Raw genomic sequence first — 20,001 nt, 5'->3', positions numbered from 1 at the left:
TGAGAGTCACATTCGATCATCGGCTGCGATTGCATATTATATGGGAGACGGGCACCATACGCCTTTGAAGAAGTCCAATCTCAGCGGTCAAAAGAAGGCATCGTCTGCTTCCCTCAAGTGCCAGTCAAAGATCACATGTGCAGTTCAGTTGCCTCGTACTTTCCACTTTTTCTAACTCCGAAAGCTAAGATTTCGAATCCCCATTTCTCAGTACCTTTAAGCCTTGTCCGAATGGGCTTGTCTAGAACAAAATACGAGTCTCCAAAGTCCTCCACTCTCAAAATGACTTCGAGTCTTTCTGGAAGTAGAGGATTTAATGGGAACAAAAGAAAATTTCTTCACATCTCATCATGTTAATTTCTTGATTTTTTTCTTTTTTTTGGACGGAAAAATCCAGAAATTTCATGAAATTTGCGAAAGATTAGCTAAATTATGGAGACATGAATCCTACTCTAAGTAAGATGGGATTACAATTGCTCAACATTTCACTTCCCTGGACACATGGATAGGGATGATTAGCAATAATTTCCTGTAATTTATCCAATGTGCAACCGTTCACTCATCATGAAAAAACAGTGAAATTCCAGTCCTCTAAACAAGGTTAAACTCAGAAGTCGATTTAATAAATAACCAAAACAGTGATAAACTAAGACAGATATTCAGAATTTACAGAAAGACCACATTCATGTTTAATTAGGAACCGTAACTGACCAATAATATTTAATACTAAACAAAAAGATCGGCAATGAAATGCGAAATTTTGTGACAAAGCAAAGGCGCGGAACCATATTTAATCTATCGTGGAAGAGGAAGAATTCATACATTATTGGTCTACGATAAATTAAGTATGAGCCGATTCGTACACAAACAATTTAAGTCAGGAAGGAAAGGATTAGATATCTCAATTATAAAGATGATGACAAAATCATCTTCCCAACAGCTGGAAAAGTCACACTTGGCTGCTTTCCGTTGGTGTCGTTTACCTATCAAGCTTTGATATTTCTATATTCAAGGAAGCATCGTCACAGACACAAGGAAGTAGCAGAGCTGGAACAAAATTATGCGTAGAGTGCATCAGAATTCTTCCCCTCTTCCACATAAATAACAATATTAAGGGACTCAGTCCATATCCCCTTTCTCCGTATGTTAAGGTCCATGCACACACAGACGTGAACATCATGTCGAACTCAGAGTTTCGAATTCTTCTGCTTCTGGTTTTCCTCACGATACAAGCATCAGGAGCTGCAGCTGGAATTCCAAGGTCCAACTGTGTTAAACAATGTGGGAACGTCAGCATTCCCTTCCCCTTTGGAATAGGTGCCGGGTGTTTCTTGGATCACTGGTATGAGATCGTCTGCCAAAATAGGACGGTTCCAAAACTAAATAAGATTGGATTGCGAGTTCTCAACATTTCACTTCCCAATTATTTTGAATATGCGAATGGCATGATCAGTGTCAGTCTTCCATTAATATACTCAAATGCAAGCTGCGGGGGCGAAGGACTTCGTGGGCCGGTGAACTTTGAAGGAAGTCAATTTGTCTTTTCCCAGACATGGAACGTATTTACGTCGGTTGGTTGCAACACCCTGACAACAGTGAATAGTACAGAATCAGCTGTTGTTGGTTGCAGGTCAAAATGCGCTGGAACCAGTGCCAACATTGGCGGATATAGTGCTTGTTTCGGGAGGGACGAATGCTGCCAGACTACGCTCCCCTTTAACCTTCAAAGCTTTAGTGTGGATTTTAGAGAAGAAGGTGAACCTCAGGGATGCAAGTACGCTTTCCTGGCAGATAGATCATGGTTCTTGAGGTCTAACGTTACAGGTTTATATGATTTGAGTTTGAATGATACAGTTCCAGTGGTGTTGGAATGGGGGATTTCAAACAAAACCGACTATATACTCAAGCTTATCCAGCAATCCAATGTCTTGGACGATCTTGATTCCTTCAGATGTAGCAGATACAGCTTCTATGGATCTTGGAGTGAAATGCCATTTATACAGTGCTATTGCAGATGGGGGTATAGGGGTAACCCCTATCTTACTGAAGGATGCCAAGGTAACATACTTCATGTTAACCCAAACGGAGATGTGGCTTGTTCATTCCCAGAATTTTCTCTGAAAAGAACGCATTGAAACTGTTTGATGATCACTTACATGCTTATCTGCCTTCTTTTTCTTATTTTACTGCCCAATATTACACAAAGTGAATTTCAAACAAAATTAAATGAATTATAATGATAATAATTCACATGAAACAAAAGGTAGAGTCCGTTCGTTACAAGCATAATATTTCGGTTATGGAGTAAACAATTCAAGAGGAAATGCGACCCACTAATCTCTCTAATTTTACTCAAGGACATGGGTTTCGCTGCTAATATGTTTGTTTTATCACCTGTCATCAGATATTAATGAATGTGAAGATCGAAACTTGTGCCCCGGGATTTGTGTGAACAAACTGGGAACCTATGACTGCGTCGCTGGTAGAAAGACACCTATCATTATTGGTAAGTAGATCTTTTAACCTAGAATTTCAGACCGCTTCTTGTTCTTGAGTATTGTTTTACCTTACTGTTTGTTCTAACACGATTGTCCTTTAGCTTATTGAGGATTATACGTGAGTTTCAATAGACAGAATCAAAACAACTGAGAAACTTTCTCAGCACCCTAATTTTTGATAGATAAGAAAACATTAAAGAAATTAAAAAAAAAAATTCCTACTTATTCTCATCATACTGGAAATGGAATTATTAGAAAGGAACTTTTCCGCTTTCGTCGATGGTTTGAAAAATTACTGGACAAATTAACTTTTCATGGTTGTTAACATATAAATCCATATGAAAGGAAAGTCAGGTAATCGCTTCCATATATACTCCGTTCAATCAGAGTCACTATAATTCTTGATGATCAGTGCCTCTATAGATTCTTGACAAGCAGCGGGTATTTTTAACACTATTACTCCTTAAATTTTTGCGATGCAGGGATTGGGGCAGCCTTTGGGGCACTAGTTTTGTGTCTTGTCTTATGGAGGTTGTACAAGTACGTCAAGAAGAGAAGAGAAATCAAACTCAAAGAGAAGCACTTCAAACGCAATGGTGGCCTTTTGTTGAAAAGTGAGCTATCTTCACCCGAAGGCAATGTCGAAAAAAGCAAATTGTTCAATTCCAAGGATTTGGAGAAGGCCACTGACAATTTTAATGATGATAGGATACTTGGGCAAGGTGGACAAGGTACTGTTTACAAGGGAATGTTAACAGATGGAAAAATAGTTGCGATTAAAAAATCAAAAGTGATTGATGAGGGAAAAGTCGAACAATTCATAAATGAAGTCCTCATCCTCTCACAAATCAACCATAGGAATGTGGTTAAATTATTGGGGTGTTGCTTAGAGACGGAAGTCCCGCTTTTAGTGTATGAGTTCATACCAAATGGGACTCTATACCAATATCTACATGACCCAAATCAAGAGTTTCATGTATCGTGGGACACGCGGCTACGAATCGCAACTGAAATTGCAGGAGCCTTATTCTACTTGCATTCAGCAGCCTCTATTCCCATTTATCATCGAGACATCAAGTCCACCAATATCCTTTTGGATGAGAAATATCGGGCAAAAAGTGGCGGATTTCGGTACTTCCAAGTCAGTTTCCCTTGATCAAACTCATGTAACCACATTGGTACAGGGTACTTTCGGCTATCTAGATCCTGAATATTTCCAATCAGGTCAATTCACTGATAAAAGTGATGTGTACAGCTTTGGAGTGGTACTTGTTGAACTCTTAACAGGGCAAAAGCCAATTTCTTCACTGAGGGAACAAGAAGGAAGAAGCCTCGCGATGTATTTCATAATCTCGATGGAAGAGAACTGTTTGTTCGACATTGTTGATGCTCAAGTTTTGAAAGAAGGTAAAAAGGAAGAGATTGCATCAGTTGCTAATCTTGCGAAAATGTGCTTAAACTTGAACGGGAGGAAACGACCTGCAATGAAAGAAGTGGCAATGGAGTTGGAGGGGATAAGGAAGCTCCGAAATCCTTCGGTTATCTTGCAAAATCAAGAGAACCACGAGGCAACTGAATCTTATAGTGCCGCTTTTCCATCTAACAAGTCAAACATTGACATGGATGTCATTACAACTTCGGATGTTCAGCCACTCTTGCCTAGTGAGTCGTGGTGAAGATTTGTTTTGCCTCCTACTCTTAGGGGTCATATTGCTCTGTTTGTCATGGAAATCAGTCTTCAGACCAAAAGAAAGAGAAAATAAAAAAATAAAAATGGAGGAAAACTCATTCCTTCACCAATAGGACTGGTTAGTTACCCATTTGGTATGAAGTTATTCTCGATGTTTGTGATCGATAAATTGTTAAGCTATACTATCCCAAATTTATTCAGATCTCTATAATTAGCCAGGCATCATCATTTAGTGGATGTGTCAATTTGGAAATACTTTGCAAACTGCAATCATCTTGCACAAGCATGATGCAATGTTTTTTCTTTCATCTGAGATCCATAAATTACCTGCTGTCAATATGATTATTGCAGAAATTACATCAGTCACTGGTACTCCTGCGGACAAGCATTTTTGTTAAGCCGGCTTTCACCATTCAATTAGCTTCTTATTTGCAGAATTTCATAAGATGTACCATGGGCTCAAGTCAGTATGGTCATATGTTGCATTTATTCATCATGGTAAAAGTGACTTCAGCACAATCAAGAAATTTTTTTGCTCCTTTGTTTAATTTTTATGTCATATTTTTCTTTTTCAAAATTTTCAAGTTTTTTATGTGGCACTTGGTGGAAGATGTATGTGTTAAGAAAGTAACAAAAAAATGACCACCTTAACATTTTCTATTAAATTAAATTGGACGAAATTAACATAGGAACTTCACTATAGGAATTTAATGAGTTTTAAGATTTAACTGCACTTTTTGAAATATTTAAGACATGATTGTTCTTTCGTAATTTATTTCTATCATAGATCATGGGAGATGTGCATCGTAGGCCATTGAAAAGTCCAATCTTAGCGGTCAAAGTTGAAAATTGGATTTATTGCTCTTTTCTTTGCCAAACACTGGTGGCACATTGAAAGAAACGAAGATTCCGCAAGACCAAATTCACGTCTTTGTATATATATCACATGATTATTTCCTTTGAGATGAATTCTAATACAAATAAAAAGAGAGACATTGCGATTTCTTAGATTCAATCTTTCGATCAGATTTCCGGAGATCAGGTTCCGAAGTCAAAACACAGAGTTCTGCTGGTCTCAGTGAATAATTTGACTCTGGAAAGCAATTTACTTTGGACTCTTCGCCGATCCCACAACTGCAATGGCCCTAATGCCTCAACTGCCGGTCAAAGATCACCTGTGCGATGCAGTTGCCTTGAACTTTCCGATTTTTCTAACTCCGTAAGCTATAGTTTTCGAAATATCCCCATTTCTCAGTACCTTTCAAGCCTTGTCCTAATGTGGCACCAAAAAACGTGTCTTCAAAATCCAATCTGAAAATGACTTGGAGCCTTTCTGAAAGGAGACACTTCAATGGGAACAAAAGAAAATATCTTGGAATCTCATTATGTTGATTTCTTAAGTTCTTTTTTTTTTTTTTTTTTTGGGAATCCCGAAAAATATCCGGAAATTCCCAGAAGAGTGGCTAAATTATGGAGACACGGATCCTATACTTAAGTAAGATTGGATTACAATTGCTCAGCATTTTACTTCCCTGGAAACACGGATGGGGATGATTAGCAATAATTTCCTTTAATTTACTCAATGTGCAGCGAATCACTCATTCATCGGGAAAGGCCTCTAAACAAAGTTGAACTTAGGAATTGATTTAATGAATAACCTAAACAAAGCTAAACTTAGACTAATATTCATAATTTACAGAAAGACCATATTCATGTTGAATCAGGAAGTAACTGACCAAGCTAGTCAATACTAAGCAAAAGAGATTAGCAATGAAATGGGATATCTTGTGACAAAAAGCAAAGATATTTAATCTAGTGTGGAAGAGGAAAAAATTCATTCATTTTTGGTCCTAGGATAAATTAAAATGAACCGATGTGTACATGAAACAATTAAAGTCAGCAAGGAAAGGAATAAATATATTAATTATAATGTGCTTAACAGGGGCCAAAACAAAGGGTCCTGAAACCTCATCTAGCTAGGTAACTCTCCGAGTCTTTCTCATGAGAAAGGTGATGACAAAATCATCTCCCCAACAATTTGGAAAAGTCGCACTTGGCTACTTAAATTGGTGTCCTCCATGTATCAAGGTTTGAAATTTCTATCCTCAAGGAAGCATCGTCAGTGATGCTAGGAAGTAGCAGAGCTGGAATAAAATTATGCGTGCGGTGCATCAGAGTTCTTCTCCTTTTCCACATAAATAACAATATTAAGAGACTTCAGTCCATATCCCCTTTCTGCATACGTTTAGGTCCATGCACATCCTAGACGTAAAAATTATGTCGAGCTCGGTGTTTCGAATTCTCATGCTTCTGGTTTCCCTCACGGTACAAGCATCAGGACCACCAGGACTTGCAAGGCCTAACTGTTCTGAAAGATGTGGGAGCATCACCATCCCCTTCCCCTTTGGAATAGGAGCCGGGTGTTTCTTGTGAGGACTGGCACGAGATCGACTCCCAGAGAACAACATGGTTGCCATACTAAACAAGATTAAATTGCGCGTTCTCAACATATCACTCCTCTCTATTTGGAGATTCATGAACGGCATGATTAACATCAATCTTCCATTAATTTTACTCAAATGCAAGCTGCAGGGGTGAAGGACTTGGGGCGCATTTGGTAATTATTCTGTTCCGGGGAATAATTTTTGAACAAAAATAGTTTTTTCTACTTCCGTTCCCGAGAACAATTTCTAAGTATAAGAACGCGCTTGATAACTGTAAAAAATTTCTATTCCAAGAATAGAAATGCGTTTAGTAAACTTATATAATTTTGTTGTTTCTTTTAATTTTTCAATATTTTTATTATATTTTTTTCTTTTTTCTTCTTTCTTTTTTTTTTTTTTTTTCCTTCTTCCTCCTTTGTGGCTGGCCCACCATGGCGGCGACCGGCAGCCAGCAACCGGCTGGGCGAGGTCCGGCAAGCTCGTCGAGCCTCACCAGCCACCGCGAGGCTCGACCTCGCTAGATCCGGGTGAGGCCGAGCCTCGCCGGTGGCCTCGGTGGCCGGGCGAGCCTTGCAAGCCACCGGCAAGGCTTGACCTCGCCCGGCCTCGGCTAGGTTCGGCGTCGCCCGGGGCCGGCGACGCTTTGGTGAGGTCGCCGGCCCTCATTGGCCGGTCGTTGGCCATGGCCAAGGTCGGCGACCGGCCAAAAGGAAGAAGAAGGAAAGAAAGAGAAGAAGAAAAAGAGTAGAAAAAAATAAGAGAGAAAAATTGTTTCTCGGAACTGTTTCCAATAACAAGAAATTACTTTTTCTAATTCTTATTTGTCATTCCAAATCTATTGAAAACAAAAAAAAACAAAAAAATAGATTTTTTGATTTTTTGTTCTCGAGAACAAAAGTTTTACTAAACACTTTTTTGTCCTTTTTTTTGTTCCCCAAAACAAAATAACAGAAATTTTTGTTCCGGGGAACAGAAACACTTTTTAACAAACAGGGCCTTGGTGTGCCAAATGAACTTAGAAGGAAGTAAATTTGTATTCTCGAAGACATGGAACGTCTTTACATTAGTCGATTGCAACACCCTCATGACAGTGAATAGTATAGAATCAATTGTTGTCGGTTGCAGGTCGACCTGTGCTGGAACTGACACCAACACTAGCCAGTGTAGTGCTTGCTCCGGGAGGGATGGATTCTGCCGCGCTACGCTGCTCTTTAACCTTCAGGGTATTAATGTGGATTTCAAGGAAGAAGGTGGACATCAAGGGTGCAATTATGCTTTATTAGCAGATATCATGGTTATTGTTGTCTAACTTTACAGGTTTATTGATTTGAGATTGAATGACACGGTTCCAGCGGTGTTGGAATGGGGGATTCCAAACAATACCAAGGATGCACTTGAGCTTATCTGGCAAGGTAATGCAATATCCAGATCGAGTAATACTAAGCCTTTCACTTGTAACACATACGACCTTTACGACCTGTATTGGTATGGAAGTGAAATGCGATTTACGCAGTGCTATTGCGGAAGGGGATATGGTGGTAATTTCTATTTTATTGGAGAATGCCAAGGTAAAGTTCTTCATTCTATCCCATTCCGTGTTTAAGGGCACCAAATAGAGAAGTGGCTCGTTCATTCCCATATTTTTCTCTGAAAAGAAGGCATTCACACTGTTTAGTGATCACACACATGCTTATCTGCCCTCTTTCTTGTTTATCCGCCCAAGATTATACAAAGTAAATGTACTTTCAAACAAAACTGAATGTATTATAATGATAATAATTTACTGGAAACAAAGGAAAAAAAGACAGTCTCACAAGCATGATATTTTTTTAGCTTTGGATTTAACAACTTTTGAGGAAATGGGACCTAATAGTCTCGCTAATTTTACTCAAGGAGATGGGTTTTCTGTTAGTGGATAATGTGAAAGTCCAAAAATGTGCCCCGAGACTTGTGTGAACAAACAGGGTGGATATGACTATGTCGTTGGTAGAAAGACAGCTATTCTTATTGGTAAGTAGATCTTTTAACCTAGAGTGTTGGTCCGCTTCATGGTTTTGAGTATAGTTTTGCCTTACCCTTTGCTCGACGTGCGGACCCCGCCAAGTGCCTTAACTTTGCCAGGGACACTTAAGTCTGCCATAACTACGAAAGGTACACTTAAGTGCCAAAATCGGAGTAAAAGAGATCACTTGAGTGCCAATCCGGCCAATATCCGGCCAAAACGCCAACGTGGCGTTTTTCCGGCGAAGCGCGGCCAAAACGGCGCCGTTTTGCACGTTGACGTGGCCAAAACGGCGTCGTTTCGACTGACGTGGAACAAAATAAATAAATAAATAATTTAATTTAATTTAAAATTAAATTTAGTTAAAATATTTTTAAAAATAATATTTAAAAATTTAAAAACTTTAAAAAAATTAAAAAATTAAAAAAAAAGGAACGGGGGAGGCGGCCGAGGGATCGCCCTCGCCCTGCCGCCCCGCCGCCGCCGGAAGAGCGGCGACGGCGGGGAGGGCGGGGTCGCGGGGCCTCGGCCAGGGGCGGCGACCCCGGCCGGGCGGCGAGGGCTCGCGAGCCCTCGCCGGATCCGGGCGAGGGCCGCGAGCCTCGTCGGTCGATCCAGGGCGAGGGCCGCGAGCCTCGCCGGCCGATCTCGGGCGAGGGCCGCGAGCCTCGCCGGCTCGATCTGGGCGAGGGCTCGCGCCCTCGCCGGGATCCGGGCGAGGGCTCGCGGCCCTCGCCGGCCGAGCCGGGCGGCGAGGGCTCGCGAGCCCTCGTCGCTGGATTCGGGCGAGGGCCGCGAGCCCTCGCCATTGGATCTGGGGCGAGGGCCGCGAGCCCGCCGCTAGATCTCAGGGGCGCGCGGCCCTCGCCCCGGATCCCGGCGGGTCGGCGGCCTCGCCGCCGGCCAAGGCCCCGCCCGCCGGGCGACCCCCGGCGAGGCTTGGCCCTGGCCCGGCGAGGGCCGCCGACCTCGCCGGGATCTGGCGAGGGCTACGACCTCGCCAGATCGGGCGAGGGCTCGCGAGCCCTCGCCGCAGTCGGCCGGGTCGCCGGCCCCGGCCGTGGCCCGGCGACCCCGCCGACCCTCCCCCGCCGTCGCCGGCCCTTCCTCCGGGCGGCGGCGGGGCTGAGGGCCGATCCTCACCCGCCTCCCCATTCCCTTTTTTTTTTTTTTAATTTTTTTTTAATTTTTTAATTTTTTAAAAATATTTTTAAAGGTTTTTAAAGTTTTTTAAAATATTTTAAATAAATTTAATTTTAAAATTATTATTTTTAAATATTTTAACTAAATTTAATTTTAAAATTAATTTAATTAATTTTTAATTTTCTTTTTGCCACGTCGGCCCAAAAACGACGCCGTTTTGGCCACGCGGCGTGCAAAACAGCGTCGTTTGGGCGCGCTTCACCGAAATACGCCACGTTGGCGTTTTGGCGGAGTGGCACTCAAGTGATCCGATTTTTTCGAATTTGGCACTTAAGTGTACCTTCGTAAGTTATGGCACTTAAGTGTCCCTTTGGCCAAAGTTATGGCACTTGAAGCGTTCTTTTGCCCCCTTTGCTCTAACATGATTGTCCATTAGCTTATTGATGATTGTGTGTAAAAGTTTCAATCTACATAATCTATCGAAACAACCTCAAAACTTTCTTTGCACAATAATAATTATTTTTTATAGATAAGGAAAAACTAAAACTTTTCCAGTGTGGTCACTTCATATCTATCAAAAGATATCAAAGATTCTTAATTATTCTCGTCATATTTGAATGGAAATATTGTAAAGGAAAATTTTCACTTTCATCAATGGTTTGCAAAATTTCTAGAGACAAACTAACTTTTCATGGTTGTTCAGATAAATCCACATGAAAGGAGAGTCAGGTTAATCACTTCCATATGTTTTCCTATCAATCAGAGCCACTTAAATTCTTGATGATAAGTGCCTTCATAGAGTCTTGACAAGCAGAGGACATTTTTGACACTTTTACACCTTAAACTTTTGCAATGCAGGGCTTGGGGCACTACTTTCGTGTCTTTCTTATGGAGGTTGTACAAATACATCAAGGGGAGAAAACAACTCAAGCACAAAGAGAAGTACTTCAAACATAATGGCGCCCTTTTGTTGAAAAGTGTGCTATCTTCACCAGAAGGCGATGTCGAGAAAAGCAAATTATTCAACTCCATAGATTTAGAGAAGGCCGTTGACAATTTCAATGATGATAGGATATTCGGGCAAGGTGGAGAAGGTATTCTATACAAAGCGATGTTAATAGATGGAAAAATAGTGGCCATCAAGAAATCGAAAGTGATAGACGAGGGAAAAGTTGAACAATTCATAAATGAAGTCCTCATTCTCTGATAGATCAACCATAAGAATGTGGTTAAGTTATTGTGGTGTTGCTTAGAGACGGAAGTTTTGCTTTTAGTGTATGAGTTTATACCAAATGGGACTCTATACCAATATCTGCATGACCCAAATGAAGAGTTTCATGTATCGTGGGAGACATGTCTACGAATTGCAACTAAAATTGCTTGAACCTTATTCTACTTGCATTCAGCAGCCTCCATTCCCATCTATCATGGAAACATCAATATCCTCTTGGATAAGAAATATCGAGCAAAAGCGACAGATTTCGATACTTCGAAATCCGTTTCCCTTGATCAAAACCATGTAACCACATTGGCTACCAAGTGTCACGATCTACCCCTACCCCTTGGTAAGGAGAAGAGTAGGTGAAGGGGTATTACTTAAAGAACAGGCCTAAAGCTCATAATTTAAATGTGAGTTCTTCTAAGTCCATACCTTGTGCAACGTCGGGCGTTTGAATAGATGCTATGAGAATTTTCTAAAAATGAGTCGCCACTACCTAATTAGAGTCGGCTAGTGACTAAGTGAAGCATGTGAGCATACTTCATTTCCTACGCAACTAGGAAATCTAGGGTCGAAAACTTGAGTACACTAATTAAACAATTAATGTCCTTTCGGTACTTAATTGTGTTCATTTCAAAAAGATTTTTGTCAATCAATTTGGATTGATTTTAGACCTATTTACTAACATATTAGGTGATCATATAGGTATACAATCATTAAAATAACAATTAGAAACCAGAGGAAGCATTGAGGGTCCATTCGTTTCGCGGAAAATAAGCTATTTTCTGAAAATATTCTCCCAAAAGTCATTTTCCAGGAAAATATTTTCCAATAAGTCATTTTCCAAGAAAATGACAATATTTTATGGTGTTCGGCTAAAACCTGAAAATGTTTCGGAAAATATTTTCTGGTGTTTGGTAAGAAAATATTTTCCGCTCCTAGATTGGCGAGCGTGAGCGTTAAGCTTGAGGCTCGCCGGATCGACAAGCGCGAGTTTGAAATTGACAAGCTTGAGGTTCACTTGTTTCGACGACTAGCCAAGAAAGAAGAAATTGAGAAACAAAGAAAAGAAAAAAAAAAAGAAAAAAAGAAAAGGAAATGGAAATGGAATTAAAAAAAAAAAGAAAATTAAAAAATAATTTGAATAAAAAAAAAAAGAAAAGAAGAAGAAGAAAGGGGAGGAAGAAATGATGATTTGTAGAAGTGTGAGATAAGAGAGATCAAGTGAGGAAAATGCTTTCCACTTTTTAAAAGTGGAAAACATATTCCTCTACTTTAGAAGACTTTTTTTTTTCCTTTGATGGAAAACATTTTCCCAATGAATTCATTTTCCGTAAATGAACACCGGAAAGTCGGAAAACGTTTTCCCGAAAATTATTTTCCGCAAAATGAACGAAGCTGAATAAATTGCAAAGAAAAACTAGCATCTAACACTAAGAGATAAATAAATGTCAATCCTAACTAGGTTAAAGGAAAGCCATAATAATCATGTTGAAAGTGTGCGATCAAGAGCAATTATTTCTAAGGACAATCGAAATCCTAAGGGCTTGATCAACTTTTAGCACAATTTTAGATTAAAAAAAAAAAGGCTCACAATTTTAAAAGAAGATTACCCAAAAACCATTTTTAAAGCTATTCAAGGAATTTTAATTTTTGAAAATTTTTAGTCATTTTCTGAATTTCATGAATTTCTGAATTGTTGACATTTTTAAATTAATTTTTTATTAATTTTCTTTAAAAATATTTTATTCCGAAAATACGGACCCGGGCCGGGACTTGTGGCCCAACCTGAAGAATGGGCTACTGCAGGTCACATGAATCTGGGCTCAAGGACACGAATGGGCATTACACATTAAAAGGCTTTAACCGATTAAAAAACGAATTGGGCTCAACACATACAATTAACCCAATTCTTCTGGCATTCAACTAAGCCCAACCCAACTGATCAAGTTCGGGCCGAAGCTAATCTAACAAGCCCATCTAACATAGCCAGAACCCAATTCCTTGAATTGGGCTCAACACATACAATTAACCCAATTCCTCTTGCTCTTGTCGGCTGTCGATATCTACGGAGAGCCTACGTACCCAGGGCACATCCTGTGGCCAGCCCGTGTCTCCGAGCTTGTCCAGAATGCCGTCCCTGTCGTATGCGACGTTTTCCTTAGCTTCGGGCAACTTCACATCTTCCTTTTCTCCTGCGTCTGATTCTGATTCGGAATCAAAAGCTTCATCTCCGAGATCATTCATTTCATCCTCCGGCATGTCGTCCTCATCGAGTGCGCCGGTCTCTCTCCAATTTACGGCCATCCGACAGGACTCGGTTTTGCCGGTGAATGGGGCGAGCTTAGGCGTGGCGCCAGCGGCAAAGATTAGCGGCGATGCGGAGGACGGAGAGGCGGATGGAGGAGGCGACGGTACGTCCGCTGGGCGAGCTTTCGCTTCTGCACCATTGATTGCAATTCGCCCCGAGAGAGAGAGACGTTGAAGAGAGACCACCCCCCCCCAACCATAGATCACCCCTCTGCTCACTCTCTGTTCTCGCTCGCTGGGACGTCTCTATTTCCAAGCTTCTATGGCTTTTTCCTTCTTGCTCTCCCCAAGAGCCTTGAGAACACAGTTGCTTCTCTCTCTCTCTCTCTCGCTCTCGCCTTCTCAGTCTTAGCAGTTGCTCTCCCTTGGCCCCCGCAAGCAAAAAACCGAGCCCCTCCTTTTACGTAGCGGCGCGCATGGGATGTGGCGTGCCAGCTGCCCCCGACCGACGGAGATTCTCCCGCGATCGCTCGCCCTGTTCTCCCTGTCCTCCGTCGCTTCCGTCGTCTTCGAGCCCCGTTCCCAGCGGACAGAAGGGAAGGAGAAGAAGAGCCACGCTCGGGCCGGGCCGAAACAAAAGGGAGATGGGCCGCGTGGGGGAAATAAGAGAGATAAAGGGGAGAGGAGAAAAGAAAGGGCCCGGCCAGCCTAGCCCGGTCCGCTTTTTTCTAATTTCCTTTTTTTAATAATAAATTTTCGATTTTTTTGAATTTTTTTTGGAAATTTTAATAATTATTGCTAACAATGAAAATATCTCTAATATATATGCACGATGAATTTTAATGAAAATGATTTACTTTACTCTTTTTAATAAATTAATTTTTAATAATTTTTTAAAAATAAAAATTTCAAAATTTTTAATAATTAATACTAGTCATAATAATGTTCCTAATTAATGAAAATTAATTTTTATTTAGGTGTTAAAAATTAATCATCAATTTTTTATGTGATAAAGTTCTTAATAAAATGATAAAATTTAGGTATCAACGTGAAGATCTCAAATATTTCCAATCAAGCCAATTTACAAACAAAAGTGATGTGTACAGCTTTGGAGTTGCACTAGTTGTACCGTTGATGGGACAGAAGCCAATCTCGTCACTCAGGGAACAAGAAGAAAGAAGCCTTGTGACCTATTTCATAATTTCAATGGAGAAGAATCGTTTGTTTGACATTGTTGATGCTTGAGTTTTAAAAGAAGATAAGAAGAGATAGAATTAGTTGCTAACCTTGCGAAAAGGTGCTTAAACTTGAATGGGAGGAACCTATCGAAATGAAAGAAGTGGCAATGGAGTTGGAGGGGATGAGGAAGCTCCAAAATCCTCCAAGCATTCAGCAAAATCAAGAGGACTGTGAGGCAATTGAATCTTATGCTGCTACTTTTCCATCTAGCAAGTCAAATATTGATGTGGATGTCATTAAATTTTCAGATGTGCAGCCACTCTTGCCTAGCAAGACATAGTGATTAACTGTTTTGCCTCTTATGGGTCATACTACTCTGCAAAGCAAAAGAAAGAAAAGAAAGGAGGGAGGAAAACTTCTCCAAACCGAAATCGTATTTGGTTAATTATCTATTAATCATGAGTTTATTTTGGTGGTCGGGATCAATGAACGGTTAAATCATAGCTATTAGAAAATTATTAAGGTGCTGTAATTAGCTAGGAAATACTCTACAAATTGCAATGATGTAGCTGGAGCGTGATGTAGCGATTTCGCTTCATCTTGTGATCCATGAATACTTGCTGTGGATGGAATTATTGCAAAAATCACATCAATCACAAGGGTACTCCTGGGGGTGAGCATTCTTTGCTGCACCAGCCTCGACCATTCGATTTGCTTATTACTTACAGATGCCTAAAAGATGTATCCTGGGCACAAGTCAGTTTGGACATCCGCTGCATTTGCACTGATTATGGTAAAAGTGATTTCAGCACATTTAAAAAGAAGATTACTTTTCACCGATATGATTTGTGCGCACGACCAACTATTTATGTCATGCGATGGGTTTGCCTAGTACTACTCCATCTCTTCTGTATATGTGATTGCTCTGTGCTGATGACTGAAAATTCAAATGAGTAATAGGTTCCTAAAAATATGAAGATAATTTATGAGAAATGACCGAATCTTTAATTTCCTTCTATTCTAAATCATAACCAAGTCCGAAATATTATCCTGTTGGTCCGGAAATTTTCTAAAATGACCAATCAAACTGAACATGTTACATCTTGGCTGGCACAAAGAAGGCTCATCTAAAAAGATGGGAGTAAGACAACGACATCCAATCTAATGCAAAACATGTACAATGGTACTCCTTGGAGATGTCAAGAAGAACTTGACATGTGGTCCTCCTCATGTTGACACATGTCCCACTATTGAACCTTTCTTTTCTCTTTTCCATTTTCCACAAATACTAAATATATTCATATCAAGTTTTGTTTTAGAATAACATTAGAGCCTTCATCATTGGTGTACTTAAAATTAGTCCGCCCTAGGCAACACGTTAAAAGGCTTCTTTTGGGCCATGAGATGTTAAAATGAAGTTGGGTGGAGCGCGGGGTTGAGGCTCGAAAGGATTCTGACTCAACAAGGTGGATTATAGCATTGGGAAAAAGATACAGAACAACTTATGTAGCCACAACATTGAAAGCAATCACACATACTAAGACATATGTCTTTCACATTGAACTTTTCTTTTCTCCTTCTTACTTTCTACAAACTCCAATATATATATCCAAAGAAGTTTTGGAAGAAAAACGACATTAGAAAGTTTCATCATTGCGATTCTTATGAAGGAAAAATTATTAATACTAAAATTTTCTAAGCTTCTAGCCACATTTTCATCGACATTATCCAATTGAAAGTAATTATATAGTGTCAAATTTAATCTCAAATAAGCTCCAAACTTACTTACTGTCAAATCATTATATGAATAACTCTTGCGATTTGCTCTAGTGGCCACCCTTCATACTTGGGAATAGAGAAGTGAAAGTTTTCAGGGGGATTGGGATGAGGATTATTTAGTTTTGGATGTAGAATTTGACTCCCACACCTTATAAGGAGGTAAGACAAAAGTCTAAAAGTGAGTGTTAAAGTAGAAGTAGAGTAAAATTAAAAAATTTAGATAAAAATCATTATATGAATAGGAACGTTTTCGTCAAAAAAATATTTTTCTTTCCTTTTCCTTAATCCTTTCTCTCTCTTTCTCTATGTTCTCTTTTCTTCTTTTTTGTCCTTTCTTCTTCCTTGTTCAACCTCACCTTGAGACTTCCCTGTCCAACTTGGATGACCTCCTTGGTCCCTTTCCCGCTTCAACTATGACTTCCCCTACAAGAACGCCTTCGATGCGTTTGCATTCTCAACTGCCTCAACAAAACCCTACACATAGTCTTGGTGATCAGCGCCTTTGGCCTCAACGCTGCGACTCTAATCTAGTGCGATAGCCACCTTCGAGCTTCACTCGACACGGTCTACCTTGATGCATTGCCAAGTGGTATACATGAGTACACCTTATTGATTATAGCGGCCTTCTTGAATATGTTCAATAGGGCATTCATTAGTCCCATAGTGGTTTCCTCTTTCACAAGGTTATACATGATATTACGAGATAACTTCACTTGAATAACATCCAATATTTGTCTATCCAACAAATCCAAAATAACTTACTTATCAACTCTGTCTTCTTCCCACAAGAGGATAAGTGCAGATTCCTTTGGTACAAATTATTCTTGGGAAAATTGTTCAAAAAGTCTGAAACTTATTGCACTTTTATTAATTTAGTCATAAACTTTTCATTTTGCCAATTGAATCCTAAATCTTTTTATTTCTTGCCAATTAAGTCAATTCGGCTAATTTTAGCTAGAAATTGCTAATGTGAAAGTTGGTGATGCCACGTAAGATCGTCAAGCAACGACGTGGATAAATTTTAAAATATTAAAAATATTATAAATATTTTTTGGATTTTTTTATCATTTTTCTATTCTCTCTCTCTCTCTCTCTCTCTCTCTCGCTTCTTCTTCTTCCTTTTGTTGGTGGCTGGTCTCACTCGCCATAGGGGAGGCACGGTAGGGCGAGCCCCGACAAGAGGAGCCCTCGCCAAGCATCGCCCGGGTGTTAGCAATGCTTGGTGAGGGTGCCTTGGCTTGGGAGAGAGCCGTCCTTACTAGATTTGGCGAAAGAGCCCTCGGCGGGACTCACTTGCCTAAGTGAGGCCCAATGAACCACGGGTTTGCCCCGTGGCCGCCTTTCCAACATGGAAGGGGGGGGTGGGGGTTCGAATCCCCACCTCTCGGGGTTGGGGTGGGGACGATGTAGTTTCGGGAATGGGTTCCAACTCTCATGTCCTGTAAGGAAGCGGTGCTGAAAAGTCTAAGCGTGAGAGTTAGAGTAGGAATAGAGTAGGACCAACAAAAAAAAAGTAAGGCCCAATGAGGATTAGCCTCACCTAGGCCAAGGTGGCCTTGCTCGGCATCGCTGTCACCCGATCGATGCTCGGAGAGGCCACCTTAGCCTAGTCGAGGGCCGGCCTCACCAAGGTCGGCCTCACCAAATCTAGCTTGGGGGAGGTTGACCTTCGCCGGGCCTCGTTGGCACAAGGGTGAGCCTCGTTGGGGCGAGCCCATGCCCAGCCGTGCGTCGCCCATAGCAGCCGAGGCCAATTGGCCCGGCATGGCTAGTGGCCGAACACCGGCAAAAGGAAGAAGAAGAAGCATAAAAGGAAAGGGGAAAAAAAAAAGAGAAAAGAGAAAAAAATCAGAATAATAATACAAAATTCAAAAAATATAAAAATATTATTAATAATTATCCATGTCAACACTAACAATATTACATGGCATCCCTAGAGTCCACATTAGTGATTTTCAGTCAAAATTAGTTGAATAGAATTAATTGCTAAAAAGTGAAAATGTTTAAGACTTAATTGGCAAAATTAAAAGATTTAGAATTGAATTGGCAAATGTGTAATAGGTTTAGAATTTTTTAGACAATTTTCTCTTTTTTCTTGATATGCATATTCCACAAATCTACATCATTCCAATCAAATTTGTCGGTTATCACCTCTGCTTCTTCTGTTGCCATAGATATGCTTCAACTTAGCCTAATTGGACTCCTATATCAGTTGTTGCGAAAACAAGCGAGTGAATGCAATAATAAACAGAACAAGAAAATAAATCGAACATTAGAAATCTATAATTCTGTCAATGTGACACATTCTACGAGGAGAGCAACATAGGATTTCACTATAGAATAAGGAGATACATTAGAGACCACAACCAAGGTCAAATTAGTCCAACACTCAGTATTTCCATCCTCCAATCACACGATAACTTACACAGTATCTGGTCATTGCAATTCCTTACAAGAAATTTTCTATCAACCTTGCAGAGACACACCCATATTTTTATTAAAAGACTTTGTCATAACTCCAAAACACTAGCAATTTCTTTAGGATATAATCCACGAGCGTGGTGTACAATTGATTGTTACGATTACAAGTTCTATGCTCATTCATAAATATAATCTCAACAAGCTTCCAAATGAAATATCATCACGCCATCTATGGCAATTTATAGGTGTTTCTTCAGCATGGCAATAGTGCATAGGGATCTTCTTTCAGCCATCTAATCTTTCGAATTCTAAACATTCACTTATTTACAGTGGATGTAAATGCCAGTTTGACAGTTAGAGACCTTCAAGTGATTCTTAAGTTTTTATGTTCTTTGAACAGTCGTGGCTTCCTTCCTCTTCTTCAGAGTACTAAAAACCTCATTAAAGTGGAATTGGTGCTCTATGCATAGATCTTATGTTTATATTAAGCATGTGTGGATAGAAAATTGAAGCTTTGATGATTTTATCTTCGATGAAAAAAGAAACTTTATTGGTTGTCTTTGTTGTGGCTTTCAAAAAAGGAGACACTTCAATGAGGGAAGAAAAGAACATATATTCAAATTGTTTTTGTTGTACAATAATGCAGAAATGCCGATAGATCTTGCAATTAAATAAATACAAAATCACCAAAGAAATATATAATGATAAAAAAGGAACACCATAAATTTAGATAGAGTGGCTTGGGTGTCAGTATTTATTTCACGGGAAAGCTAGTAATAAATAATTCACTTATAATCGTATAATTACATTATTATAATCGATTGTTTCCCACACATATATAACACTCAAATCCATGGTGTTTAGTCTCACCGAAGAATAAACGTCTCAATTGGATATACACTTTTACCTTCACAAACCACCTTCAAGGAGTCCCACGAGCCAAACCCACCGTGCGGCACGTAAAAATCCCTTCACTGTGTGGCTTGAAGGAATATTTTTATTATATGCAGCCAATTTTCAACGGTCAAATCTCGGACAGTAAGATTTGCACTTTTCTTGACCAACAGGCAGGGACTTCCCCAAAGACCAAAAACGCGTATTGTATACATGTCATGTGAATAATCCTCCAAGATAAATTCCAATTAAATTAGGAAAGTGTGATATTAGGATTTCTTTCCTAATAGATTCGTTTTTTTTCTTTATTATTTTCTATTAATCTCTTTCTTATATCCTCAGATGAGACTGAAACACAATATGTCGCGATCGCCATCTGAGCAAACTTGATCGAAACAATCACTTCAGTGGAGGATTTTTTACTCCATGACGGGTCTGAAGCTTTGACAATTTTGCTATAGGAAGCATCCTCGGACATAAGA

The 20,001-nt window shown here is 40.0% G+C and overlaps 1 protein-coding gene across 1 annotated transcript; it reads left to right on the top strand.

Moving 5' to 3' along the window:
- The first annotated feature begins 1,178 nt into the window (after nucleotides 1–1,178).
- Nucleotides 1,179–10,984, top strand: LOC104427375 (wall-associated receptor kinase-like 22). Its single transcript, XM_039305151.1, is given in 9 exon segments — nucleotides 1,179–2,058; nucleotides 2,405–2,506; nucleotides 2,981–3,612; nucleotides 3,614–4,170; nucleotides 7,758–7,895; nucleotides 7,950–8,044; nucleotides 8,127–8,200; nucleotides 10,481–10,506; nucleotides 10,636–10,984. Coding segments are annotated over 9 exon segments (2,853 nt in total).
- The last annotated feature ends 9,017 nt before the right edge of the window (nucleotides 10,985–20,001 follow it).

Source organism: Eucalyptus grandis, chromosome 11, assembly GCF_016545825.1.
Source record: "Eucalyptus grandis isolate ANBG69807.140 chromosome 11, ASM1654582v1, whole genome shotgun sequence".
Lineage (NCBI taxonomy): Eukaryota > Viridiplantae > Streptophyta > Magnoliopsida > Myrtales > Myrtaceae > Eucalyptus > Eucalyptus grandis.
This window is presented reverse-complemented; position numbering and strand designations above follow the sequence as displayed.